The sequence below is a fragment of the Diorhabda sublineata genome, chromosome 2 (genome assembly GCF_026230105.1).
Source record: "Diorhabda sublineata isolate icDioSubl1.1 chromosome 2, icDioSubl1.1, whole genome shotgun sequence".
In the NCBI taxonomy this organism is placed as follows: Eukaryota; Metazoa; Arthropoda; class Insecta; order Coleoptera; family Chrysomelidae; genus Diorhabda; species Diorhabda sublineata.
This window is the reverse complement of record NC_079475.1, coordinates 16,057,061-16,083,923: the sequence shown is the minus strand read 5'-3', so window position 1 is coordinate 16,083,923 and position 26,863 is coordinate 16,057,061. Positions and strand designations below refer to the sequence as shown.

Here is a 26,863-nt window from a genome sequence, read left to right as displayed (position 1 = left end):
ATCCAAAAGTCAATAATCACCTTTGTTTGACATCCTGTATATTTTAAAGATTAATATCCATATATATTTACTTTTCGTATGTGTTTATATATTTAGATTTTATTTTAATTTGATATAAATATAGTTTTATATGTATATATAGATTTTGGATCTCGTAAAAACTGCGACCCAAAAGATCTATTGTGTCCCCCTTTCTTGTTGCAATACTGAAGAACCCAGTGTTTACAACTGATCGGTTAATCCCTCTCCTTTTAAAAAAGTCTAGAATGTGGGATGGCTTTAATTGCCAGACTTCGAGGGAATGTAGATAGAGGTTCCGTCCTCTGAGCAACAAAACCTGCACGCCGCATTATCTGCTATATCTAGCGTCTTCAGGTGTTTGTTGAGACGACAGTGTCCCGATAGAACTCCTTTTGGTATTCGTAGATTGTTCTTACTTAGGTTGATACATTCAAATTGGTGAGAATGGTTAGAGATAATAGATGTGACATGTTGGATGCCTAGATCAATAATGGATTTTGCAACTCGGAAATTGAATTTGACAACTGATTTAGGAGTTTATTGATATATTGGTCTAGATATTGAATCTAATCAACTTTTTCCTATAAGTTTTTATCATATTTGCCCTAAAAAAGGCACTCTACTATTAAGAAAATTTCCGAGATATACTTGATCTTTGAAAACTTTTGTAAGCATTAGTCTTTTTCCAAGTAAGACTAAACCTCAAAAAATAGAAATTGGAATCGAGAAAATTCAATCTCTTACAGGAGTAGTATCATCTATCCGAAGACACATGTGTGTATAAATCTAAAATTTAGCGGTTTATTTTTTTAAAATCTCGCATTCAATGAATGATGTTCACATTGTATTACAACAGATATACAATAAATACATTTAACTATAATAAATTCACGTAAATACTACATCTATTTTTGTTGTTCTTTTAAATTTAAAGCTAATTTGTAACCCAACTCAGGTCTTCTATCGTTTCCTTCTACCATATTTTTAACTCGCTCCGAGTTAACAACGATTCCGTGGTTTTTTATCACAGTATTTTTAGTTTTTTCAATATCAAGAAGATCAACTCCTCTGCAGCAGTCATCAAGGAGAATTGTGCGGAACCCACTTGAAATGGCATCTATTGCAGTTGCACCTAAAAACATAATAAACGCATTGTTTCATTTTCTAGCTTCAATAAAAGTATACAGTTGTAAAGTAAAGTCGGTAAAGTCTTAATATTGTTTTGTCGACACCATTGATGAATTATGCGAGAGTTGTGGGCAGGACAATTATCATGTTGGTAAATAAAATCGTTTCCATCATAAGTTTTATTCAACGATGGCAACATAATGTTGAGATGAGCTTCAGAGTTGAACCTTGCACCGAATCTCCAATAAACGCCAGGCCAAGTCCAAACATTGAAATAGAAAATTGAAACGACATATGAAAATTGGAATAAGATGAAATCTGTACTTTGTATGGTTCGAAGTTATTCAGAATTAAAGTGGAGGCAACGAATTTTTGTCTGAAAACTTATGTTGCATACGTTAACATATGACAGAAGTATTAATCATAAGCTGACCACTAAGACAAGTAACTTTTCTACTAGATATTATTAAATATACGGTACAATATTAAATTATTCTTACCTACACACACGTCATACGCTACGCCGCATACATATACGTCTGTGATGTTTCTAACTTTCAGTTGTTCAGCTAGTTTGGTGTCTGTCAATTTTGAATTATCCCAAAACGCTGAATACGAATCTACTTCAGGATTTGTGCCTTTATATATTTTGATAGCATTTTCAGCTACCTAAAAAATCATTGAGGATTATTCCCACAAAATACTTGAAGATCTACTGTTATAATCGATTTTCACAGTCTGTTTTTTTTCCATTTGAAATGACATTGTTTTTATAATGGTCAGATACATCAAAAAATTAACTATCTCTAGTGTAATATATCGAATTTTTATTAATTTGAATTTAATTGATTGAATGTTCGTTGACTTTTTGACAACCGTGATCGAGTTTCGTTTTGATCAATACAAATGATTTTGATAGCAACCAATCTACATTTAATTCTAATTCGCGTTTAGCTCCAAAACATTTGCCGGTCTTAAAACTCTGCTTTTCCAGTATACGTCCAAAGTCCAAAGAATTGAGATATGCAAATTTTGGTGGCTATTCAAAGGGTCTCTTCTGCCTATCCATTGTCCTGGAGCTATAACATCGAGATATTTGCGAATAGGTTTTGTGAAATGAGGATGCGCAACAAATTTTTGAAACCACATGTCTCTATTGGAAAACAAATTAGACAATTTTGGTTCGGATTCTTCACAGACTTCATTTATATACTAAGCTTTTTATTATATCCTTCTATGTTGATCTATTATTGGGTAGTGAGGTACCTACGTTGTGAGGTACAAGTTGGATGATTTGAATTTAATGATAGGCGTATCTTGGTCTCTCTAATTCAAGCAATACCTTATTTGAAAGTTTTAGATTTTCTTCTAAATCCTTAGTTTTTTCAGGTGAAATGATTTTACGTGGTTATGCGTAACATGGCTTTCCATTTTCCATTGTTATTTAGTGTAGGTAACCCATGAATCATTTGATGTTGATTGGAAACAGTAGTAGTGGCTATTTACAGTTGACTTATAATTACAACTTTTTCATCCACATCTGCCAATATCGGTTGGTTGTTGGTTGAGGCTAAGGAACAGGACAAAAGGAAGTATGAATTAGAGACAAGGTACAGTGTGGTAATTTAATTTTTACACAGTGTACTTCGGTGTATTAAAAATAAATTATCAAATACATAAGTTTGAATAGGAGCAAGTTTTGAACCAAGCATTTCAAAAATATATTTACCGCTACCATAATAGCCAATGTATAGAAAAATTAACCATTTCGGTATTTGGGATTGTAGACATCGTTGTTATTTAGATACAAGTGAGATCAGTGAGATCAACTGTTTGCGTGCTCGCAATAAATGCCTGTACTTGATAAAACAACAAATGAACATGGCTTTAACGCGTTAGCAGTAAGAACTACCTTTTTTTGGTTAGACAAATCTACATGAAAACAATAAAGAAACACTTGATTCAAACTATTCTTACCGAAGTTCAGTAACTTGGAATTTCTGAACAAAGCATTGACCTACTTGAGAATATGGTATATCCATCAACGGTTATAATCCGAAAAGTTAAATTAGTTTGAAGCATCGCGTGAATTTATATAATAGGTAGATTAATATATTCTCGAGTTTTGTTGAAAAGTTCTCTCGTAAAGTTTACGGGATGGCAATAAATAGTAGTGTTACTTAATTTTCATTTCGTGTCACTCAGCAATCGTAGTTGTCGGAAACAAGACGTTGTACAGTTCATAATCTTGAAGATAGTAGAATTGCAATTCGAGCTACATCTAATTTAGAACAAAGTCACGAGAATTAGAAATGTGTACACTTCCAATAGGTTTGTGAGTTTCATTTCCGAAGTAAATTTTAACGAATTATATCGTTGTTCACAAAATATTGATATACAAGGTTACACATTCTAATTAGAATTCTAAATTGAGCTCTTTCGACACAGTATTTTATCACTACCCAATTAAAGTTAAATACATGTTTTTGGAGCATAGAATATTGTTCTCCATTCTTTCTGTCCTGCACCTGTTTGTTCCAGTCACGTACACCTAGATTTTGCATATCTTGTACAATCTTATCTTCCCATACATTTTTTGGCCTACCCGGCAATCTTTTCTCGTTCGGTCTCCTTTCTCTTGTTTTCCTTGTACTCTGCCGTTTTTCCATTCTTCTAATGTTTCCGTACCATTATATGTTTTTTGCTTTAATTGTATTTACTAATTTCGTAGTTCATAAGTCCTCTGTACTCATTATTTCCAACTTTCACTGGTCCATGAATTTTTATGATTATTTTCATCTCATATATCCTTAGTCGTACTCCTAGTTTCCGCGGCGTATGTAACTACTGGTTTATCGCAGTCTTGAAGACTCGTAATTTAGATGCTCAGCTTATTCTCTTGTTCTGTATGACGATTTTGTCTTATTATAAGCTCTATATCCAGCAGAATTTCTTTGTCTTGTGCTATTCTTTGCGTTTTTTTTCTTGCTAAGTACTCGAAGGTATCGACTACTTCGACGATGAGGTCATTTATCTTCACTGTTTCTTGTTTCAATTTCCATATAATTACAATTTTTTCTAAGTGTCTCTAAGACTTTTTCAGTTCCTTGCTATTAGAGTTAAATCATCAGCATATGCTATTATTTGTAGTGATGATTTATTAATGATACTTCCATTGATATTACATTCCCTTATTATCCCTTCAGCTGCCATGTTGCATAATACCGCTGAAAGTCCATTAACTTTTCTTATCCCAGCATTTATTTCAAATTCCTCAAATGTTTCTTCTTTCGTCATTACCCTTACCTTAGAATTCAGTTATTTTTATCAATCCTACTACAGTTTTTTCATGTCCTTTATAATTGTCCTCCTTCTCAGACTGTCGAATGCTTGTTTGAAGTCGATAATAGCATTTGCATACTAATTTTGTGCTTTTACCTTTTTTATAGTATGTTTGGCATCTACTGTTGATTTTCTTTGCCTAAAACTTTTTTGATACTCTCCTATTTCTGGTTTCACTAACTTTCTCAGTCATTCGTTTATGATTGTTGTTAGTATTCTATATACGGTATTAAGCAAACTAATACCTATATATTTTTACCTTGGGTTGTGTCTCCCATAAATTATTAGTTCATTCACTATTTCTTCTGGGCCTACTATTGCATTCAGTTTGTTGATAATGTCATTACATTCCATTTCCGTCAGTTTTTTTCATTTTCTATTATGGTACCGTTATCTTGGGTGGATAATTTTTCAAAATTCTGATTTCATCTTTTTTTTAATTTTTGTTGCAAACTTTTTCTATTTTTTTTTCTTTGTATGTCGATATAATTTATTTTCATTATTTTTATTATCATTTTTAAAGTTGTCTATAGTGCCCAATTAGCTATTTTATTCTCTTTGTTGTTATTATCTGTGCTCTCGTTTCTTATTTTCTATAAAGATCATAATTCGTAGCCATTTCAGTCCAGCTTCTTTTTTCTCTAATTTTATCGTATATTCCTTGTCTTCTTATGTCTTTTGTATCAATGACCTCCTGTATTGCATTTATAACACTTTTCTGAATCTATTTCTTTTCTGTATTCATCCTCACTAATTTATCCTAATTTTTATATGTATACAATAAGTATGGTAATTGAAAAGTATATACGGATCAATACAGACAGAAAGTTACAATACATACTCAAAAATCTGTATAAATAAAAAAAACAAATACAGAAGAAAGCACAAGGAACATGGCCAAAATAAAAAAAATGAACTGAAATTATAAAGTGAAAAACGCAATTAGGATACATAGCGACAAAATATAACCTCGAAATGCAATTAAGAAAGTTCTTCGAAGCTACCAACCCCTTCTACGAATAGTTATTTATTATACAAGGGACAACAGCATTAGATTCAAGCTCCGGACTCGAGAGCTAAAATCTAAAATTACATTTTTTTGCGACGACTCAAACGACGCGCCGATATAATATTGAAACAATATCTATGAAAACAAAATATTATAATCAGCAGGCCAGTGTGTTTACTTCGCCATGCTGTTGAGTTTGTTTCGTGTCTCCTTTTTTTAGGAATATGTATTGAAATATAATTTGAATCAAAACGTTCCATGTTAATCAATAGGATAAGGTTATAATCGAAGGGATTTATGAAAACACTTTCGTATTAATGGAAGGCTGAGGATTAAAAGAGGTTGATAAATTCGCATTTCTGGTTATACAAAACGTCCCTAATAGGGCAAAGCTCATAAATAGCTTCGTTCGCGGTAGATCATTTGGACACATTCCGAATGTATCCTGAATTTTTGTCAGAATATGTTCCTCCACGAACGATTTATGAACATTTAAAATTATAATTTGAATGCAAAACTAGCTAGGAGAATAAAATGTTTATAATTAACTGCCCGAAGGTTAATTCTTGACGTTTGTGAGTATAAACTCAACTACCACGTTTTTAAATACAATTACGTAGAAAACCACAAGGTTAGAGGTTATTTAGTGGTGAATATCACAAAAAAGGACAGAACATGTTCAGGAAATCAACCACGAACAAAGCTTATAATTGGATAGTTTTGGAGGGGGTGAGATATATTCAAATATGTATGACCCTGCTAAAAGCAACAGATCAGAAAGGATTTTCATATCTTTAGGGGTATCCTCGTAAAAAAATAATTTATAAAGGTCTGCAACGGCCAAATTTTGTACAAAAAAATTAATAACTCAAAAAGTGTGCATTTTTCGAAAAATATTTTTGGGCAAATGTATACTAAAATTTTACTTAGATTTCAAAAATGTATTGATATACAGTGTTTTCTATTTAAAATAACAAAGTTACATTTTAATTCCGGTAGAACCGGAAGTTGGCCATGTTTGAAATTATTTTAGTTAAAGAGATCGTATCCGAAAACCCAAACGTAGAAATTTTCATGATTTTAGTATTTTGCCATATACAGATAGTTTTAACTTGTCGTGGGACACCCTGTATACTCGATCCTTCTGTACGGAATGGAGGCAGCTACTTTAAACAAAGCAAATGGCGACACAAAGAGAATTATTGACTATCATGAAAGCCCGAAAATTAGAGTTACTTGTAATGAGGGGACAACGATACGAATTCCAGAGATTGATTATGCAGTGAAAGATGAACGATGAACATCATAGCTGCGAAACTTAAGGGAGAGGTTCAGCTGTACATCAAACCAATTGTTTATTCATGATAGGAAAGTGGCTGATACAACAGATTCTAAGAGATTATCGTGAGCGGATAAATGACTTATTCAGTAAATTCTTGTGAGAAGATGAATGACTTGATCAGTGAAACACTTATGGAACTGTCAGAAAGGATTCCATGATCTAAAGCAAGATTGTAGCATTCAGCAGAAGAAAATATCGGGAAACGAAGAAAAATAATTATGTTTAGTGAGTTATATTTCATTTCGGTTCCTTACCTTATTATGCTCCCCAAGGTAGGGCAATGATAAATTAATAGTTAAGTTTTTTTTGTCTAAACTCATTTGAAACAAAATACTATGTTTTTATAATGCCTAGAACCATTCAAGCAGTCTCTAAAAGCCCAAAAACACCCATAATACGTACATTGATAATGAAAAACAAATACTACCTATCAAAAAATAGAATAACGATGAGTTAAGGAAATCTTATATAGTGCAGGTCTATCCACTCAGTTCACCGAAGATTTAGAAGAAGAAAAGAAATTACAATAATGTTTCCGATTCTCACCTTTAGGTCCTTATGTAACTCACTTCCCCACGTATTCTGCACACAGTGCCTAGGCCACATTCTTTGAGTGATTGGAGGATCTCCTTCAAACACAACACTATCATATAGTTGAACCTTTTCAGGATCCGTTATTGGACTGCTCTGATGTAATTTTCTAAGATTTATATTGTCAATAAAAGAAACATGATCGCTAGGGTGCCAATCATAAGAATAGAAAATAGCATCAAATTCGATAGTTTCCAAGATATTGTTAATGGGCTGAAGAATTTCTTCGGCGTTTTGTTTTGCTGGACAATTACGTATATCCAGAGTGCCGCAGATGAAATCATTCTGAACATCTATTATTAAAATCGCTGATATTGGACGGACAATCTGCAAAATTAAATAATATTTTTATTATTGTAAAACAAATTGGATGAAATAGTATATACATATATCGAACATTTATATATATTTTACGGTTTACAACGTTATCCGATGTCTACCGATCTCTAACCACCATCAGTTCTGTGTCCTGCCATAGGTCTTCTGTTAGTTCTCTTTTCTCCATTTCCTTATCCTTACCCTCTCTTAAGCTTCTTCGTGGTCTTTCCTTTGAGGTATTCTGTTCTCTGACACTCTTTGTACATGACCATACCATATTAGTTGTGGAGTCATCGAATAATATGTATCTGACTCCCATTATCCCCCTTATTCTGTCATCTCTTATCCTATCCGTTGGTTGTTTCATTTGCCACACCTCGCTGCTATATAATATAATAGTTTGAAGAATCGTGAAATATATTGTATGTTGGCTTTTGATATTGTTTGGTCCCATAATATTCCATTCATCATAGATGTTGCTTTTCTGCTTTGTACTCTTTGATTTTTGTGTCGAGTGTTCCATCTTGTGTTATTGACATTCCTAATTATTTATATTCCTTGTAGTGTTTTATTTCATTCCGTTCTCCATGTCGATGCCTTGTGCTGTTACTTAGATTAACATATATTCAGTTTTTTTACATTTATTTCGAAACCTCATTACCTCTAATCTTCTAGGAGTTCGTGAATGTAGCTTGAATCTTCATGATCCTGTTGTTTGATGAGCGTCTGCGGTCAAAGCATGTATAGTGTAGTGTTGTCCCTGAGAGGTATTCCCTGCAGGTTGTTCTTCCATATCTTGAGTGCTTGCTCCAGGTAAATTTTGAATAGCGTGTGCGAGAAGCAACACCCTTGTTTCAAACCTTTCTTAGTTGTAAATCCTATGAAATAAATACTGGTTTGCTTTAATTTTTGTTATATTTTCGTATGTTCATTGGACTGCTTCTATTAACCCGTTTATGATGTTTGTTTGTTCTAGCATAGTCCACAGTTTTCTAAGAAATACAAACAACAAACGCTCTTTCGGCCGCATTATTTTGACTTTTCAATGTTAAAAAGTATGAGTACTAGTAGCCACTTTTGACTTCTTAATGTTATGATTCATCAGGATTATGATTGTCAGGATGAAATTCAATTTGATGGAATGCATAAATATGGAAAATAATCCGTGACCTCACAATCGATACCGCTTGTTAAAATTGCATTTGTAAAATATAAATTTCCAAGGGATTCAATTGAAAACTTTGTTTGTTTTGTTTTGGCAACCCACTACTATGCAAACTAATTATCTTTGTTAATCTGTACCACTTTTTTAAGTGGTATTTAGGTCTTGAGCTTTCCCGCGATGTTATTGATTATAGCCGTTATGTGAGAGGGTTCATACAATTTATAATGAACCCTAATTCACCCCTAATCGCAGTTCTATTAACCTGGGTAATTACGTTTTATATGTCGAAGGTTAAGTTCGATATCAACCATGCATATAGTTTTATTAAAAGGGTAAAACAAGCTTTCGATTTTAGAATGATTGACAGCCGGTCGATGAGTATAAATTTGATTGTAAATATTTAGCTTTAAATTTGGTATGAGGGGAATTTAATACTTGCTTGAAACTAGAATGATTAATTCTGATAAAGTGTGTCTGAATTCATGCAACAAATTCTAGGAGTTGTTTTGGCTTTTACATTGGACTGTAAACATATCTAGCATGATATTTTGTTGATGACTCTGAATCATATTACTCTACCGCCAAAATACATACTTTTCCATGATAAAGCTATTTTTCTAGTGTTTCTTTATCCAACTTCCCAAGGTGATAATACAACTTCTTCAAGGAACCTAAACTTTTTGCTGAATTGGTTATAACATTGGTAGATTAGATAATCTGCTGTCTCTGTGGCTTGGTAAAAAAATCTTCAGGTTTCATCCTCTGTCAATGCCTATCGTCTCGATGGTATTTGATAGAGCAGTGACAGACTATAGTTATGAATCTTTTGGATTGTCTCTAGAGTGTTTCTCCAGAAGACTACATCTGATCATTTTGCTATTTGTTCAGTTCGATCTTGACGAGGAGGTCTGGTCTAAGATATGACGTCTTCTTTTTCATTTCCCGGTATACCTTAGTGGCCTGGTTGCCACATTAGAGTTGCCTTGTTTCTGTTAGCTACTGGTTTCGGAGTTTGTTAACGCTTTCATGCTATTTTGGGCTTAACAGCTTTCAGAATCTCCAAGGCAACTTTGATGTCAGAGACACAAATAGTTGTCTTTCTTTATTGGCATGGAGGGCTTGGATTTTGAATCACAAACGCTCCTTGCACAAGGTTTTAACCATATGTATACTACATCAATGCATTTCAAGCTAACCTAGATGGGACTTTGCTGACACTACTAATACTAGAGTGGTAATTGGTCTTCGTCAACCATTCCTTTCCTATTTTGTTGTCTTAGTCATTTACATGTCCTTCTTGATGTGTGTGTGTGCAATTTTTTTGCTGTCACTATTCAGCATCTTGTTTACTACAGACAGAGCGATGGTGGGTCCTATTTCTAGTCATTTCACCGTATATTTCATGGAAGAAACGTATGCTCCGTCGTTGGTATATATTATATATTCTCTATTGTATTTATTTTGATGCGGAGATATTTCTGGTAGTTTCGTGCCCATTTATTGCACCATATAATAAATGTTGTGTTCAACGACAGCGTAATATGTCTCCCAAATGCTGCTGGGATAAGCTAGAGACAAAATGTCCACTGAGAATATGTCTAGAAAGCGATTTGTAGATACAATGCAAAATTTTGGGTTTGAGGGTGAAGAGATTTGCTCTTGCTTCAGATATTTGATACAGTTTTTTTTATGAACTGTAGGTCCTGTTTTATATTCTATAGAATGTTTGTTCTGTTCCATTCAGTACATACGAAGCCAACCTGATACATTTGACATAAAATTCTGGATTGTGGTCTATCTGGGAAATCAATATTTCCTTATCTCGTAGATAATAACAGACCAGACAACTTACAGGAGGATAAGTTTTTACGAAAATTCCAGTACCATACCATGGAAATGGGATAATTGTTACCTGTTGAAATTTTTTTGTTTCGAATGCTGAGAAAATGGAGAGAAAGAAAATTGTCCTCGTTGAAAATATTAGGAGAAATATAAGAGATTCACCAGCTGTGGTGCAAAGTTGATTTCATAATCCCTATTTAACTCAAATTTTCCAAAACGACCAAGGACGTTTACTTATTTCGACTACTTTACCCTGGGACGTTTCAGAAAGTAACAAGAAGAAGCCTAGAGCAGACTGAACTATATAAGAACAAGGTCAGAGCAGATATTTTAGATTCTATTCGTAGTAAGTATTGTACCTGAGCATCAACATTTTGAATCTAGTTGGTGTAAATAGTTATATTGCCTTATATTGTAGGTAACTAACGTGCAATTGTAATGCACATCAATTGCAGGAATTTTACAAAGACGAGACGACCCCCTCAACAACCTCACACGCTATGCTAGGGGCTGAGTGAGATTATTAACAAACTGGAAAAACATTCTCAAATCAATATAAACAGATATGTGAAAGTAGTAGAAAAATATAAAATGTGATTCAAGTGAAAATTTCCAGCTTCATATTATATCTTATTTTCATTTCCCAAAGTTAATCATATACAAGAAGAAATTTTGTTGTATCATAACCTATTTACTTGTTTATATAACAGTTTATTGTTAATAAAAATTTCTTCAATCTCTAATTTTTTACACCTTTTGATTTGTCTATGTTTCTAAATCTCTTTTCATTTAAAATAATTTTTCTCGTGTATTTGATTTCGTTTCAAGAATTTTCGAATCTTTATAATCGAATTCATATCTTTGTTTGATATTTCTTGGTTCGTGAATGCAGTTTTATTTTTTTCATATTGTTGACCTTTCAATCTATTTTATAAATACTGAGATGTTTACCCTATGTAGACAACGTCACAATCCTTACAAGGTATTTGATATATAGTCCTTCTGTTTTTAGGTGTTTTAGATTTTAATTTAGTAAAATATTTGGATAATATATTATGTTCTTTATGACTTGTCCTAATATCATATCCATTGATATAGTATCTGTTTATATTTATCTTGAATATGTTGTTTATCATTTTTTAGAGATAATTATTTTCTTTCAATGCAGTTTTTGCTTTTTGAATAGTTAAGCATCTAAATTCAGTGTCTGATAGTTGGATAGATCTATGAAACAAACTTATTATCATAGATCTTTTTTGTTACAGCCGCCTTTAAAAAATTAAAAAAAAATATTTTAAATCAGAAGCGATCCAAAATCAAGACGATTCAGAAACATAAAAGTTTATTTTAACTATTTACTTTTTATAATCCTCATTTTACTCAACATATATACGAATATATATATATTCTGAGTACAGCTGGATGAGCCCTGAAAGAAACGTTAATTTCGCATAGAAATATCCATATGAAACTTTCGATAAAAAAAATCAAGAAAAAATGAGAAAACCATCGAAGACGAAAAAGATATTATACACAATGAAACTAATGAAAAATGACATATTATATATCATTTTTAGCTAACTATATGAAATCAGAAACATGCAATTGGCTGTATGTATCAACTACTCAGATGAGGATGTGTGGAAATGTAGCTATTAGAAGAAGGAGAAAATTATAAGTAGGACATATAAAATTAAACGAAAATGTCTGAAGGGGGACAGTCCTTGATGTTATATACAATGAAGTAGTGATTAAAAAATCACAAAATAACAATAAATAATATTAATTGCAAGTAAAGACGGAATGAGATGAACAACTACACACATGAATTTAACTTAATTAGTTAGGGCTACAATAGATAGGTACAAAAAAGCTGAAATTTACCAAGTTAAAACGAATAAAACATATATTATTTCTATACTTACGATTTTTATCCAATTATGCCAACAAAATGTGAATTCTTGCCTATCAATATATTGATCAGTATTGACGTCGAATATACGAAAAACATCTCTTAACTCATTTTCCTTCAGTTCATAAGTTTCACCCTTATTATTTCTAAATAAAGCCTGGCAGAGTATCCTAAATTCTTCTAAATCCAGTTTATTATCACTGAAACGATAAAAAATCAAATTGATAACAACAAGAATAAAATAATACCGACACGACACATAAATTTAATGAACAAAAATAATGCAAACTGCATTATAAAGATATCATGGTATGATCAAACGATCCACCAAGACAATTCCAGCATATATAAATCTATGATGATTTGTCAAAAATTGGTTGAACTGGTAATATATAGACCTTATAGCACGAATATTGCACGGTGTGGATTTTGTTTGTTTAGGAGTGTGCAAAATTGTTTAGGATAGAAAAATTTACAAAAAAGGGAACGTAAAAAATCATGATCACAAGTTTTTGCCACGAACCACAGGAGTCTTACATCTATGGAATTCTCAAACTATGAAAAAATAGCCAAAAGATCAAGGATTACAATGGGATATATTTAGTCACAGTATTTATGTTTAGAGAAGAAAAATTTTGTACGAAAATTAACAAAAAATCAGATAATTCTTACCACATTACCCTTCATGTGAATCAAATTTTGTCTATTTTTGGACAAAAAGCATTACTCTGGTAACTACATGCCACAATGAATATATATGGCATCCTCTGGAAATATAAACACATCCCAATGATTTTCGATTGTAGTATAACAACGAACGTTCAATCACGGTTAATTTGATATTTATTAGACTTTCCTTAAACTACATTTCGAAAATAGCTTACCGATTATTTAATAGCGGAAAAAATGGTATCGGTAGTAATTGTGGTTGCCTCATATTACTGTCAATTTGAAAGGGTAACGAACCGAAATTCTATCGCGTGAGAGATATTGATAAAAGATAGATGAATAAATTCATAAGAAGTGGCTGTTCATTTTAGAATTGATTGCGAAGCATTTGAAGGTGAATTTGATACCATTCAAGTACGTTTCACTAGTATTGTTAATAATAATTAAGATACTTTATTTTTCCTATGGCTATTCAATCATGACGAGTTCTTAGCTGGGAATTTTTGTAAATCTGTAGATTTGTTTGATAGATACCCATAAGTAAAACTAGTGGTATAACCACCTTTTCCAACAATAGTCATCCACTAATATATACGAGAGGTTTTTCCTTGGAAAAGAAGTAATTATTTAGAATCGTTCCAAAAATTTTTTCTCCACCTGGAAACTATTTTTAGATACAATTAGATAATTGAATGGTGGTATAATTTATGAGGTTTTATCGAAAAAGACAAAACACGTTTTCAGGTTAGGTTAGCTTACTTATTTGTGCAATCATCTAATCATGTGTTCATCCATTTATCCATCTCTCTGTTCATCCATGTATTTAACTATTCAATAATATACTTTTAGGCTACAAGCATCTGACATGTAAGTACACCTACAATTCCATTGACCTAGGCAAAGAGATTGCGCAAATTCTGGAGCGTGTTTGGCATGATACACGTGGAGGCATGCCTGAATATGGTCATCGAAACTACCACATAAGTGAATATGTAGCCGAATTTTTATTTAGAAGACGATTTCCAAATCATACTACGCGTTTGCATGTACTTGACATTCGCGACTTTTATTTTTTTCTTTAGCAAACTGTATGTGAGCGTTTAAAGCGGATGAGTAATTTTGTAATTATAGAAAATATTTATGCCCTTTTCACCTACCATCCTCCTTGTCACTTAAAGTTAAAGTTTGAAGGTTGAATCATTTTGCAAATAAAAAGTTATCAGAGTTACCTATCCGCTGTTAAAACAGTGGCAATGAATCCCACTAGTAAATGAATAAAGAAATGAAAAGGCACTGTAACTCTATAGGAACAAAAAACCAACTTTTGTCTACCTCATACTTCTACTGATCATGTACTTATCAAAGATATTGACATAAAAAATCTTAAGCCCGGAAAAAACGAAGAATTTGGACAGAATGACAAGCCTTGATGAAAAGGTTACAGGAAATGATAAAGACGTAGGAGGTACATAAACTCGGTATCAGTACATAATAGAAAAATTAACATGTCTAGCGAAACAAGGGACGAAAGTTGAATTTTCGGTCCTGCACCTCATGATTCCCGACGCGGTGTCGAATGCATCATGACGCACGGAGCCGAAAATTCAGCTTTCAGCCCGTGTAGTGTACACGATTTTTCTTCAAACCTCGGTCGAAGGTATGTACTTTTTTGCAGGGTCGAAAGTTGAAGATTTACTTTTTTCTCGGGTATCATGACACACAGGGCCGAAAATTTAACTTTCATCCCTCGTAATGTAATGCACGCATATACTTCTTACAGGGAGTTAATTTCGAAGTATTCTCCCTGCTACTAAGGACGAAAGTTCGTACTTTCGACCGAGACGATGCTAAGGGCATCATGATGCGCATGACCGAGTATTCAGTTTTCGACCGGTGTAGTGTACACGATTTTTCATCATACATCAGTCAATGACACGTAATTTTAAGCAAGGACGGAAGTTGTACATCTATTTTCGCCTCGGGCATCACAACGCACAGGGTCAAAAATTTGATTTTCATCCCTTAAATGTAATGGATGCGTATACCTCTTATAGGGAGAGAATGTTGAAGTTTAGTTCCTGCTTCTAGGAACGAAAGGCATAAACTGTAATTTTTTATCCAATCCAATCGATTGCAGCAATGTAAACATATTTGTAAAGGAATATATGGTTTGTACAACTCCTCAAACCTCAGAATAGATTTACGAGAGATCATAGAAAAATGCGGTAAATAGAGAAGTCAGTTAATCAAAGTCAAACACCATGGTGATTGCTTCTTTCTAATTTGATTAGACTAAAAATAGGCTAAAGATTTTTTTCGTTCTGTATTACAGCACACTGTGTCAAAAAAGATTAGTCCTTTAATTCGAAAAATTTATCACAATACAACCTCTAGTTTTTCCTAAAAATATAGACTATTAAAGTAAACATTTCGATATCACTTTTGATATTAAGAAGACCAGCAAATCATGGGAAGTATTTCAAAGGAAATAAAAATTTTGACTTCGTTCTTTAAAAATATTTCGCAAGAATTTTCAATCTAAAATCATAGACAATCAAATCACATCAGATTGCAATATTCCAAATGTTGAAACCATGTAGTTGTATTTTGATGAAATTTGTATTCGTATTTGAAGTAATATCCCAGAATTGATGAAAAAAATTTCTCAGTTTCTTTTTTATGTACTTCATCTGCGTTCTTACGAAGTTTACTAGGTGACAGATGTACAGCTACCCGGAAAGAAGATGTATAATGATAAGAACCAGTTCACCTTAATTTATATGGCTAGTTTTGTATCATGTTTGATGTTGATATGGGGAAGTCAGAAACTGAAATTTCATCTATTCAAAAATAGATTGAGTAACGGCTCTGGTATATTCAACTCATCAATAGTTTCGACATACACAAAACCATTCGATACACAACTTGGATACATTCAAGCCAGCCGAAGAAAACTACATTTAAAATATGACAACCATGTTTTTAAAAGATTTTTAATATCAAATTTCATGCATTGATGTATTTGATTCGATAAGATAATAATAATTCAATGTATTTGTAATGACAATATTCTCGATTAAATTGCTATATATATGTATGGTATTTGGCTATTGATGCTGCGCATGCGTGGTCATTTGACCTAGATATCTGTTTTTATTGGCTATGCGCTGTAACGTGAGCGTCGAACATAAAAACTAGCCATCTCCCAGCGCGAACACGGCGCGAATATTAACACGAGCGCGAGCGTTTCTGTTTACACTGTTTTTCAATATGTAATTTATGCAGAACGCGGACGAAACTGTCAACATGAATCAAAATCAATTTGAATTTCTGAAAACGTTATGTTAGTGAGCTATAAAATAAAATTTAAGATCAGGTATCAAACAATGATCACCATTACACAAGGTATTCGAACAGTATTACTACATTTTACAAGTCCTTTGATCCATTTAATTATTTCATTGAACAGTTATGTTCACAGCAACAACAAACGAATGAAAATCTCTGCAAACACTAGTGTCTACAATTGCATAGTATACTGTACATAATTGGTTAACCAATAAAGGGAACAACATATTATCAGTTTCTATCCGTATAGCTTTTAATTCTTCTTCTGATCAAATCTGAAGACGTTGCTCAATTAGAGAGTCCGTTTACTGACAATCATAACTGAGACTGTCCACTGGCGATTAAAAGTTGCTCGTGATTTCCCAGTTTCATTTGTTTGTCGCGAATGAACAATGACGCTAAACGTTGAATTATATATCGACGCTGTTAAATCAAGGCCAGCATTGTTTGATACAAAAATGAAAGAATATGCTGATAAGAGTTTTAAAAAAAAATGCGGAGTGAATTGTGTAGGGAGTTTGTAGAAAAATGGGATGAGCTCGGTGCTAATGAGAAAACAGAAAAAAGTTACTATAATTTTTATTTGTCACATTGAATATTGATACAATGCTATTTCATAGATACAGTAATTTATATTCATGAAGTGATTCAACAATATTAATATATGAACAAAAACTTAATTAGTTATTAAACAAGAAAAGGAAATCGACGAAGACAAATATTTCATCTCTTCTCTCCTCATTTAAAAAATTCAACGAGGACCAAGAATTCGTCGCTCGGACTCAAATAGTGAATGTGATGACACGAGTCCGTACTCAGAAGTCGGTGAGCATAAAAAAAGAATTTTAATGGTGGTAGTCCAACGAATACCACAAGTCGGGCCGGGGTAAATTCAAACTGCTCAATATGTCAGTCCAAATTTCCCCCATCCAACAAGCTTCCCAACAAGTCCAACATATCACTCGGCATATTCTGCGGCTCAGCTCTTTTCCACTTTCCAGAGAGAAAAATAAAGTTTTGATCTAAATCAGTTACGGATTAACGATGAAGAATCTGACCAATCGTCTATTTGTGTATTTAATCATTTTTTATATATGCTTTTTAATAGAGGAGGTACATTTTGAATAAGTTTATACTTACCTTAAAGTTACTACCAACCTTTCCTCTGGTCCTACATCCCATCGTAAGTTTGTATTTTGAAACAAAATACGATATCTTACTAACACCAACAGTTTTTTAAAACTTTCCTTGCTCATGCGGAAATAATTAAAACATTCAATTGGGAACTTTTTTAAATTTTCAAACAATTTATAATATTGGCCATCTGTAAGCCTTGTGCTCATTAATGCCGTCTCGACAAAATCCATTTAGTTGCCCGTATGCGCTTGGAACAGCAGCGGGCAACTAAACTATTTAATCACCGAAACTAAAAAGTTGCTCGTGTGCGGCTACCCTTAAAATTGAATCTATTTCAACCGACCAATTCATAATATTCCAGAAGAGCCAATTTATATGCTTCAAAAAATTGAAATTTGAAATTATATTGAACCGATAAGAAGAATGCCTCCATTCTAATTACTCTTATTTCTGTTCAAGCATTATCGCAATAGAAATAGGAGAAGGGTAAACAATATAATACATTTTTTGTAACAAGTACAAATCCAATTATTTTTAGTATATCTCAAGTCATTTTTCTTGTAAGACTTTTTACCCCCTTGGCAAGTTTTTTTCTATAAAAATATTTTTTAATGGCCTACTGTTCGTTTTTAATAGCCCTCCTAGGAATATTTACAAAATGGTTTAGTTTTTATTAAGTTTGAAGCACCTTCACACTCTACAGAATCACACGCACTCTATTATAGTATATTGTTATTCAGTTCAAATTGTCCTTAAGATTTAGACAGTTTGATTAATCGCGAAAAAAGCAATTAACTTTGTATCCAATATGTTGCGCTGGTCTGGATGCAGCGAACCCCATTTAAATCACACCACTGTATTAGAGCGCTGAATTATAACATGGGTCATATCTAAGGTTATGGATAGAGTGAGTAAAGCACGTTTCTATATCTCAGATGAATAATAATAATAATAATAATAATGCAATAGCGTAAATAGAATATGTGTTATCATTTCAGATTATTAATATTTAAATTATGTAATCATTTTTATTCAGCCCTATAAAGCTTATGAACTAGCTTCCAGTATAGTTCAGTACCTGATTATATCTTAATCTCTTTCTTTTCCTACCATTACACTCAGATATTTTAAAACATTTGTTATTTTGAAAGTGTACCTTCCTGTTTCTATTCTGTACTCTTAAGATCATCATATATTTTGTTTTATTCTGGTTAATGCACAGTCTTCTGGTTCTCGCTTCTTTGCTTAACTTTTTACGGCTTGCAAAATAGAGATATATCTATTGTGTAACCCAAAAAATAAATCGTTCAACTTAAAATTGTTACCTCAAGAGACGCTTTTCTCTTAATATTCTCCCATCGTGAAAAAATTCTATATGTGCATTGAAAAAGAAATGCCTTTATTTTTACCTGGAAGTCAACCTACCTACTCTCGTTATTATTACAATGTCAACAAAACAATATTTTTTATATTCGTGCAGAATTACTGGAACTCATCTTTCCATTGAATGTTGATGTAAATCCTTTACAAAAAGGTGTGAATAAAATTTATTTTTTGTTGATGATTCACGAAAGATTTAAAAAGCAGCGTGACATTTGGATGTTTCACAGATTAACTTGATAATAAAACGTAACTACGCAAACTAAATAATTACATCGTAAAATCATATTGGGAACGCGAATTATACAGTGATTCATTGGTAATATCTAATTTTTGAACTGAGGATTTTAAACCACAGAATATGGTTAATCAGTGCAGTATATTTTAAAAAAGCCATTTTTTTGCGAGGATGCAGAATGCGATTCAGATTTACTACTACCGAAGAAGAGATTTGGGTTGTTTGAAATAAAACTAGTGAGAAATTCGAACTATTTATATTGAGCACCCCACGATTTCAGAACAGTGACTCGTTAGTCACTTCTATTTAAAATTTGGTAATTATTTAATTTAGGTGGGAGGCATACGCCTGATTTCTTTGAAATTGTAGTATGTTGTGGTGAAAATTATGCAATTTAACATATATATGGCGCGGAAATTATTTCTTCACATACTTTTTCGAAGTTGAAAATTTAGATAGGTTAGGTTAAGTTAGCTTAGGTTAAGTTAGGTTAGATTAGGCTAGGTTAGGTTTGGCTATGCTCATACTCAAAATATTGAGCGACTTTATCGAGATATTCGTGATAACACACCTCGTTATGGAAGAACTAGATCTCATTATCGTCAGTATTTTGGTGAATTTCTATTTAAAAGATATTATTCATATTCAAATTGAATTGAAACAGTTTTTGAAAAAATGTCACGAATTTATCCAATAGAAATTGCTATCTACATCTTTGAACAATCACCAAATTTGAACATTTTTTTATTTAGTATTCAGTATCTTCAAGAGAAGCTACAACAAAACAATCGATGGAGCAAAATCAAGTGCTTACAAAATCATGAAATAAATGGAATTATCGATATTTTTCTTGTTTTATTTTTCATAGAAACTTCGTTTTAGAAATGTGCTATGGCAGTCATGTGAAAGATACGGCCCGCGCGCCTCTTCAGGCCCCTGGGCCGTATCGATAAGGTCCGCGATCGCAATGTGTCACAGAAAGAAGAATCATGTTTTTTAGAGCGAGTTTTTTCGATTCCTCTCTTGTTGTTTTAAATACTCGTACCTTCAAGTCTACGGATGTTTATAAGTAATTTCAAGGGCAGCGCGAGCCTAGACAAGTGAGAGAGAAAGACAGTATTGCCATATCTTAGCAGCAAGCAAGTTCAATCTGGCGCACCTATGTATTCAAAATTTATTATATGGCTCTCTGCAAAATTGAGTTTTACACTTCTGTGCTATAGCGAAGACTTTTTTACCTAAGGCTTAGAGAGTCTCACTCTAGTAGGTACATTTGAGGATAGTTGTATTCTTTGTTTAACGCGGAGATGAATATGATTGGCATATTAATTGAAAGTAGGATATGATACGAATCTATCTACCAACGGGAAGATCTAAACCGGGGTATGGGGACAAAGGAAAATTATTTTCTGCTCCAATCATAATTTTATTAACTCATTCTACACAGTATTCAGCTTGATGTTAGTACTTCCAGCAAGAAAAATTTCAAAATGAACCATATGACAACAATAAACATTTTAAACAATCAATTTACTCCCTATTCACTACCCTAAAAATTAATTTGAATCAAATAAGAATTTCAAATATAATATTGCTCAGAAAACTAGTTCCACTTACATTTGTGACAATTGAAATCATCGATATTTTCTGTGTGAAAATATCTACAACAGAAAAGATGCATTTTCCGTTTGACAAACAAAGCAACACGAACAATATTTTATTATAATTCTACTCAGTATTTTCATCAGAGAAACGATTTTCGTTATGAAATTCTTTTTCGCTATCGTAAAAGTTTATTTATACTTTTTCCTTATATTGGTTTCCATATTAACGAATTCGCTACTATTATCTTGTTGTTTCGCATTTTCTTTCTGGAGAAGAAACCTCGAATCCAATCTTTTGCAGCAGTTATTTATCATCAAGAAGTTAGGAAATTTTTTCTAAATCATTTTCGCAAATTTTTTGATCAAACCCAAATTCATTCTACTGTATGGTGATAAATAATTATTACAAATACCTACGATGCTAGTTTCTCTTCAAATATGTGAACTCTATCTTTATTTATATTGTTCCAATGTACTTTTATCTATATCAAACTTATTTAATATTTTTTAAACAGACATATATCCTCTTCTTCTATGATACATTAGAATTTTTTTTCTTCTTTGTTCATTTTATTTGTTTGCATGTATTTTAAAGAGGTATGTAGTAAGTTTCTAGTTCCAACAAAAGGAGATATGAACCATTAAGCATGTTTCCTGCACCCACCCTGGTACAACTCTCCCGTTCACATTTATTTTATTGTATAGTAAAACTTCCGATGAAAAAACACTAAGCACTCTTTAAACTACATTTATCTGGTAAACGAATAATAGTAAGATATAATAAGTACCTCAATAAACCCGATAGAAATCACATAAAATAAATATACGTAACTCGCCCACTCGACCACTTTCGGGACATATTACGTACAATATTTTTTCAAAACGGGCATTGTATTCTTCCATAAACTTCATATTATTCAGTTTAAATTTTTATAACACAAACTCTATATTAAATAATTTTAACAATTTTTTTAACAATCTTTAATTTTTGGTTTACAAATATAAACATTATTTTTTAATAGTTATAATAAACGTACAATTATAAGCACGGTATTTCAAAATTATTCGTTGACGTGAGATTTTTTGGATTGCTTACATTATAATGAGTTTCTGAGACAATTACTGTGTTTGAGTTACCTGCTTTTTGAATTTTGTTAGCTATATCAATCTTATTCTGAACTAAATTCTCAATGTAGCCTTCGGCAACTTGAGATGAACTCCAACCACCATGTCGTTTCAAGTTTATGATGTCAGCACCTTCGTTAGCTAGCAAAGTCGCCGAACTACGCCTAAAGCAATGCCCTATGTATTCCTTTGGGTTTGGCAATCTCAAAAATGTAGATATTTTGGAGGGAGCATTATCTACAGCATGTATGCCTACAGGTTGTTTGTTACATTTTCCTTTATTGTAATTAATAAAGAGATGTCGATGAGGAACGTTCGTTGGACGTAGTGCTATATACTTTCTATACAAATTTAGCTCTTTTCCCCATTAATAAAGAATGATCTAACTAAACGTCAAAATATGTTAAGTTATTTTATAGTTTTAAATAATACAAAACTCGGTTTTTATAGAAACCAATTGACCACTATCTTACACTAACTATTTTATTATTTTTTTTTCCATTAAATATAGGGCGGAAAGTAAATAAAAATGAGTCCGGTAAAAGCTTTTACCGGACTATCACAATAATTTTCTAGCTCGGTCCGACAAAATGAGTTTTTTCACCTAAAATTAAGCCGGAAAGTACTAATTTCTAGCCCGTTTTAAAAAACATATTTTACATTCTTATTGTAGATCAAAATATCCAAGATGTAAAATGGTGGCACATTTTAAATTGTTTTATTTTTCATGTGTGTGATTGTAACGACATTTTGTTCGCGCTAAATTCAAATACAATTTTTGAATATGGTTCCAATTTCCCACCGGGGTAAGCCAACCAGTTTTCACAAGTTTTTAAAGCCATATCACGGCTGTGAACATTTATTTTTATTTCTTGTTTGATTTTCGCGGCTTGTATTGTACATACCATTTTCGCCGCATCTATAGAAGAAATTTTTTTAGTAAATGACCGTAAAAATTATGTACTTAATCTATGTGATAAATGAAGTCGATTCCGCTATATACTGGCCCTATTGATTCTAGTAAAAATAATTATGAGAATTTATGAAATCATTTCACTAATATAAATTTGTAGTATGTCAAATTAATTCTATTCTATGAAGTACGCGAAAGTCGTGTTGTAAACCTACTAATAGAAGAAACCATTCAATAAGTGAGATGTTCCATAAGATTTCTATTTTTTCACATTTTTCACAATTATAACTTAAAAATTCATGCAGTAGCAAATGTAAGCATGCAAGAACGCGATGCAACCCAGGACATCGACATAAAAGGCGCCTCGCCTCGCCACTTACTCGTAAGTTCCCGAATATTTTGGATGTGGTCATACACCACATCCAAAACTCCGATTAGAAGTAAGCTAGTCGTAGACGATCAGATAATTCACCAAGTAATGAAATTCAAATAACTAGGAATCGAGATTTCAGGATTTGGAGACGTGGAGAACGAAGTAAGAGAGCAAACAATTAAAGCCTTAAGAATAGCAGCATGCAGAAACAGCGAAAATCAAAATAATGATGGAAACAGCAGAGATGAAATTACTACGCAGGATAGCCGAAAAAACCCTACTGGGCATGGAAAGAAGTGAGAACATCAGAAAATTGTGCAAAATAGATGACGTCAACGAATAGGTTCGTATGGACAACAACAGACTGGTCAAGATAGCGCGCGATAAATCGCCATTGGGCCGAAAGAGTACCGACCGACCCAGAAAAAGGTGGATTGGCAACCTTGAAGCAGGATAGAAGGCAAGGATGTTTAAGATAAAACAAGCGACTGCACCTAATACACGAAAGAAGAAGAAAAACAATACAGATTTTAGAAAAATCATGTCTAATTCTGTGAACATCTAAAAATAAGATATACGTCGCAGCGTCTGTTCTGGTGCAGGGCTGGGAATAAGCGAGCCTTATCTAACTGATCCAGGATGAGTTCCGAACTTCTGGATAGACAAGACAAGACGCTTTTATTATTCGAAATCTAAGTCACAATGAAAAAAGATCGAGCAGTGGTACATGATTTAAGAAAATGCCAAAGGAGACTTTCGTAATACTTGAGAATGATTGTTTCTCGGAATCTCAGTAGGATAGGTGGCACAAGATGTTCCAGGATGGACGGGACAAACTTCGAGACATACAGAATTTCTGCCATACGGACAAACCGTTACTGCAAAATTTAACCCCGAAGTACACCAAGCTTAAAACAAAAGTTCAACCGCGCAGAACATCAAGAATTCTTGAGATCCACCACTTGGTTTTTCTCAAGCAAGACTAATTGAGAAAAAAATAGTCAGCGCCATACCCCACAGATGGCTAAAACGACGACATATGGAGACCCAAGACAACATTACGACGAAGTCGCTCAAGAACATTGCCGTTGAAGCCTTCCAAGATATACCGCGTGGAAAATTAACAAATTGTACCTTTCCTAATAAGTCCAAAATCCCCAGATTTATTTACTAGTGTTTTTGTTTAAAATTTTATCAAAGATCGCAACTTACAAGATTTGTTGCAATATAGGGATAAGCATTGCTAATATTATTGACCGTACCCGTTCCTGAAAGTTAGTGACAAATGGAGTTTTTCTAAATATATAATGATGGAAACTTGTCTGAGATTGACAATATCGCAAATTATATCGACGAATTCGGCAAGTGGGAAATGAAATTGTCAACATCTATAACTTAGTAATCATCGATAGGAAGGTTAGAAAAGTCAAATTTGATTAGCTTTCTCAAAAAAAAATAATTATATTTCTTGTAAACGGTTATTTTATTTTATTTTTGCATCTTTTATATAACAATTAGGGACAATGGATAAATTTTGCCCAGGACGCTGGTAATGCTGAAACCGGCACTGCATCTTTGTTCGATTCAAGTTGGATATGAAAATATTGAAATAAATATTTCTGAGCAGATGGTTATAATAAATATTTATTTTCGGAAAATAATTATTTCATAGTAAATTTTGTAGTATATGTCAATAAAGTTAATTTTCGTTATATGTATATATAAAAGAATATTGAATACGCGTCATAACATTTTATCTTTCTTTTAATTATTATTGTTTAAAATTTGCATTATTCAATACATTACTACTAAAAGTTAAATTCCACTGCAGTTCTCTAAAAAACTCCGGAACGATTATAAATCAAGCTAGCTCCATCTATCATCACTTATAAAAACTCGCTCCATTTTGTATACATGGTAAAAACAACGATAACGGTTACAAAAAGTAGAAAGCACTTTTTTAGTTAGAGAAGCTGCCAGTGACAAAAAGTTATTCTGTTTTCACTAGCTACGACAAACTACCCAAAATTAATGTTAGATTAATGATATTTACCAGTTTTTGTCAAAAGCCGTGAAGCACGCGTCCATACCGCACGTGGTGTTGGTGTTCACAAAATCAATGAAATTTGTGCTAGACATGACGCTGCAGCTGAGGTGAAACTACGCGCCAAGCGCCAAGTAGTTGATGTTCAAACTTAGTCAATATCGTTTGCGCCGTTGCCAAAGTTACACCCTAAGACTGTGATGTTCATTATACGAGGGGCGCTAGTAACATGGATCAAATAAGAATTGTGCATTTTTTAGTATTGATAACAAATGATTGAATAAATACATATTGAAATTTTATCAGTCAAATCCTTGAAAAAGTTTTTCTACTGTATAAATCATTGATAACAGTGATTACAGTATTTATACACACACAAAAGGTAATGATTCGTTAGATATTTGCTTTCCGGTGAAAATGATAATGATCAAATTGCCTGAAGTACATTAGGACAATACTGCCATAAATTGATAATTTGTAATAGCAAATAAATTTAAAATTGAGAAAATGGGATAAAAAAACTTTTCTGTCATTAAACTTGTTCTATGAATTTGAATATTGCGGTCGGAGTGATACGAACGGTTAATTTTGACATGGATCGTTTAAGTTATCTTTTTATCACCAAAAGCTTTCCAGATAACGGAGATTTGAATCATGTTGACAAAAATAAATCAATTAAATAAAATCAAGCAATTTTTTATCGAGTTTTAGTTATAACAGTAGAAGTAACTCGGACGGTAGGGAAATGTTGAATTGTATGTTCTATTAACAAATTACGGTATGGAACATGTTGAACAATATATATACTCCATTAATGAATTGCGGTATGCGAGATGTTGGATGATTTGTTCTATAAATTCACGGTACAGAAATGCAAGAAATGTACTTTGGTATATTCTATAAACGTCCTGTGGAATGTGAGAAAGGTACTCTTCAAGCTAATTGAATGTATATGTAGACTCTTACTAACTGAATGATGTTTTTTCTAGTTCTAACGGTAAGGGCGGTAGGTAAGGGCAGAGTATTGTCCAAAATAAATTGGCGATTTGTAATTAGAATAGGGTAAATTTCAAATATAGGAAAGGAGATTTTATAAAAAGGGCTTAAGAGAGGCCCTTAAAAAGGGCGTAAGAGCTTATGACCTTATATAGTACATATAATGCCTTGGCAAAGATATTTATGCACGCGTAAGTAACAAGTCTGAACAAGTTTTAAGCAAAGTTTCAACTTGCTGTTCCGATCCACTCAAGTTGTTTTGCTAAATGTATCACAGTGAGTTTCGCGATTAATTATTGAAGAATTAACACCAACACAAATCAAAAACAGAGCGAGAACTATTCACGGTTGCTTTGCTGGGGAAGA

General features: G+C 32.7%; 2 protein-coding genes across 16 annotated transcripts in view; one reads left to right on the top strand and one right to left on the bottom strand.

The window, feature by feature from the left end:
• LOC130452669 (coiled-coil domain-containing protein CG32809) overlaps positions 1-26,863 on the top strand; it is a 389,513-nt gene that overhangs the window by 241,497 nt on the left and 121,153 nt on the right. The window lies entirely within an intron of this gene.
• Positions 441-25,633, bottom strand: LOC130452674 (nicotinamidase). The gene is made up of 5 exons (XM_056792062.1): positions 25,511-25,633; positions 12,684-12,870; positions 7,389-7,760; positions 1,650-1,818; positions 441-1,153 (listed from the first exon to the last, which is right to left on the bottom strand). Exons 1-5 carry the CDS (start codon positions 25,594-25,596, stop codon positions 927-929), a joined length of 1,041 nt encoding a protein of 346 aa, XP_056648040.1. The 5' UTR covers positions 25,597-25,633; the 3' UTR covers positions 441-926.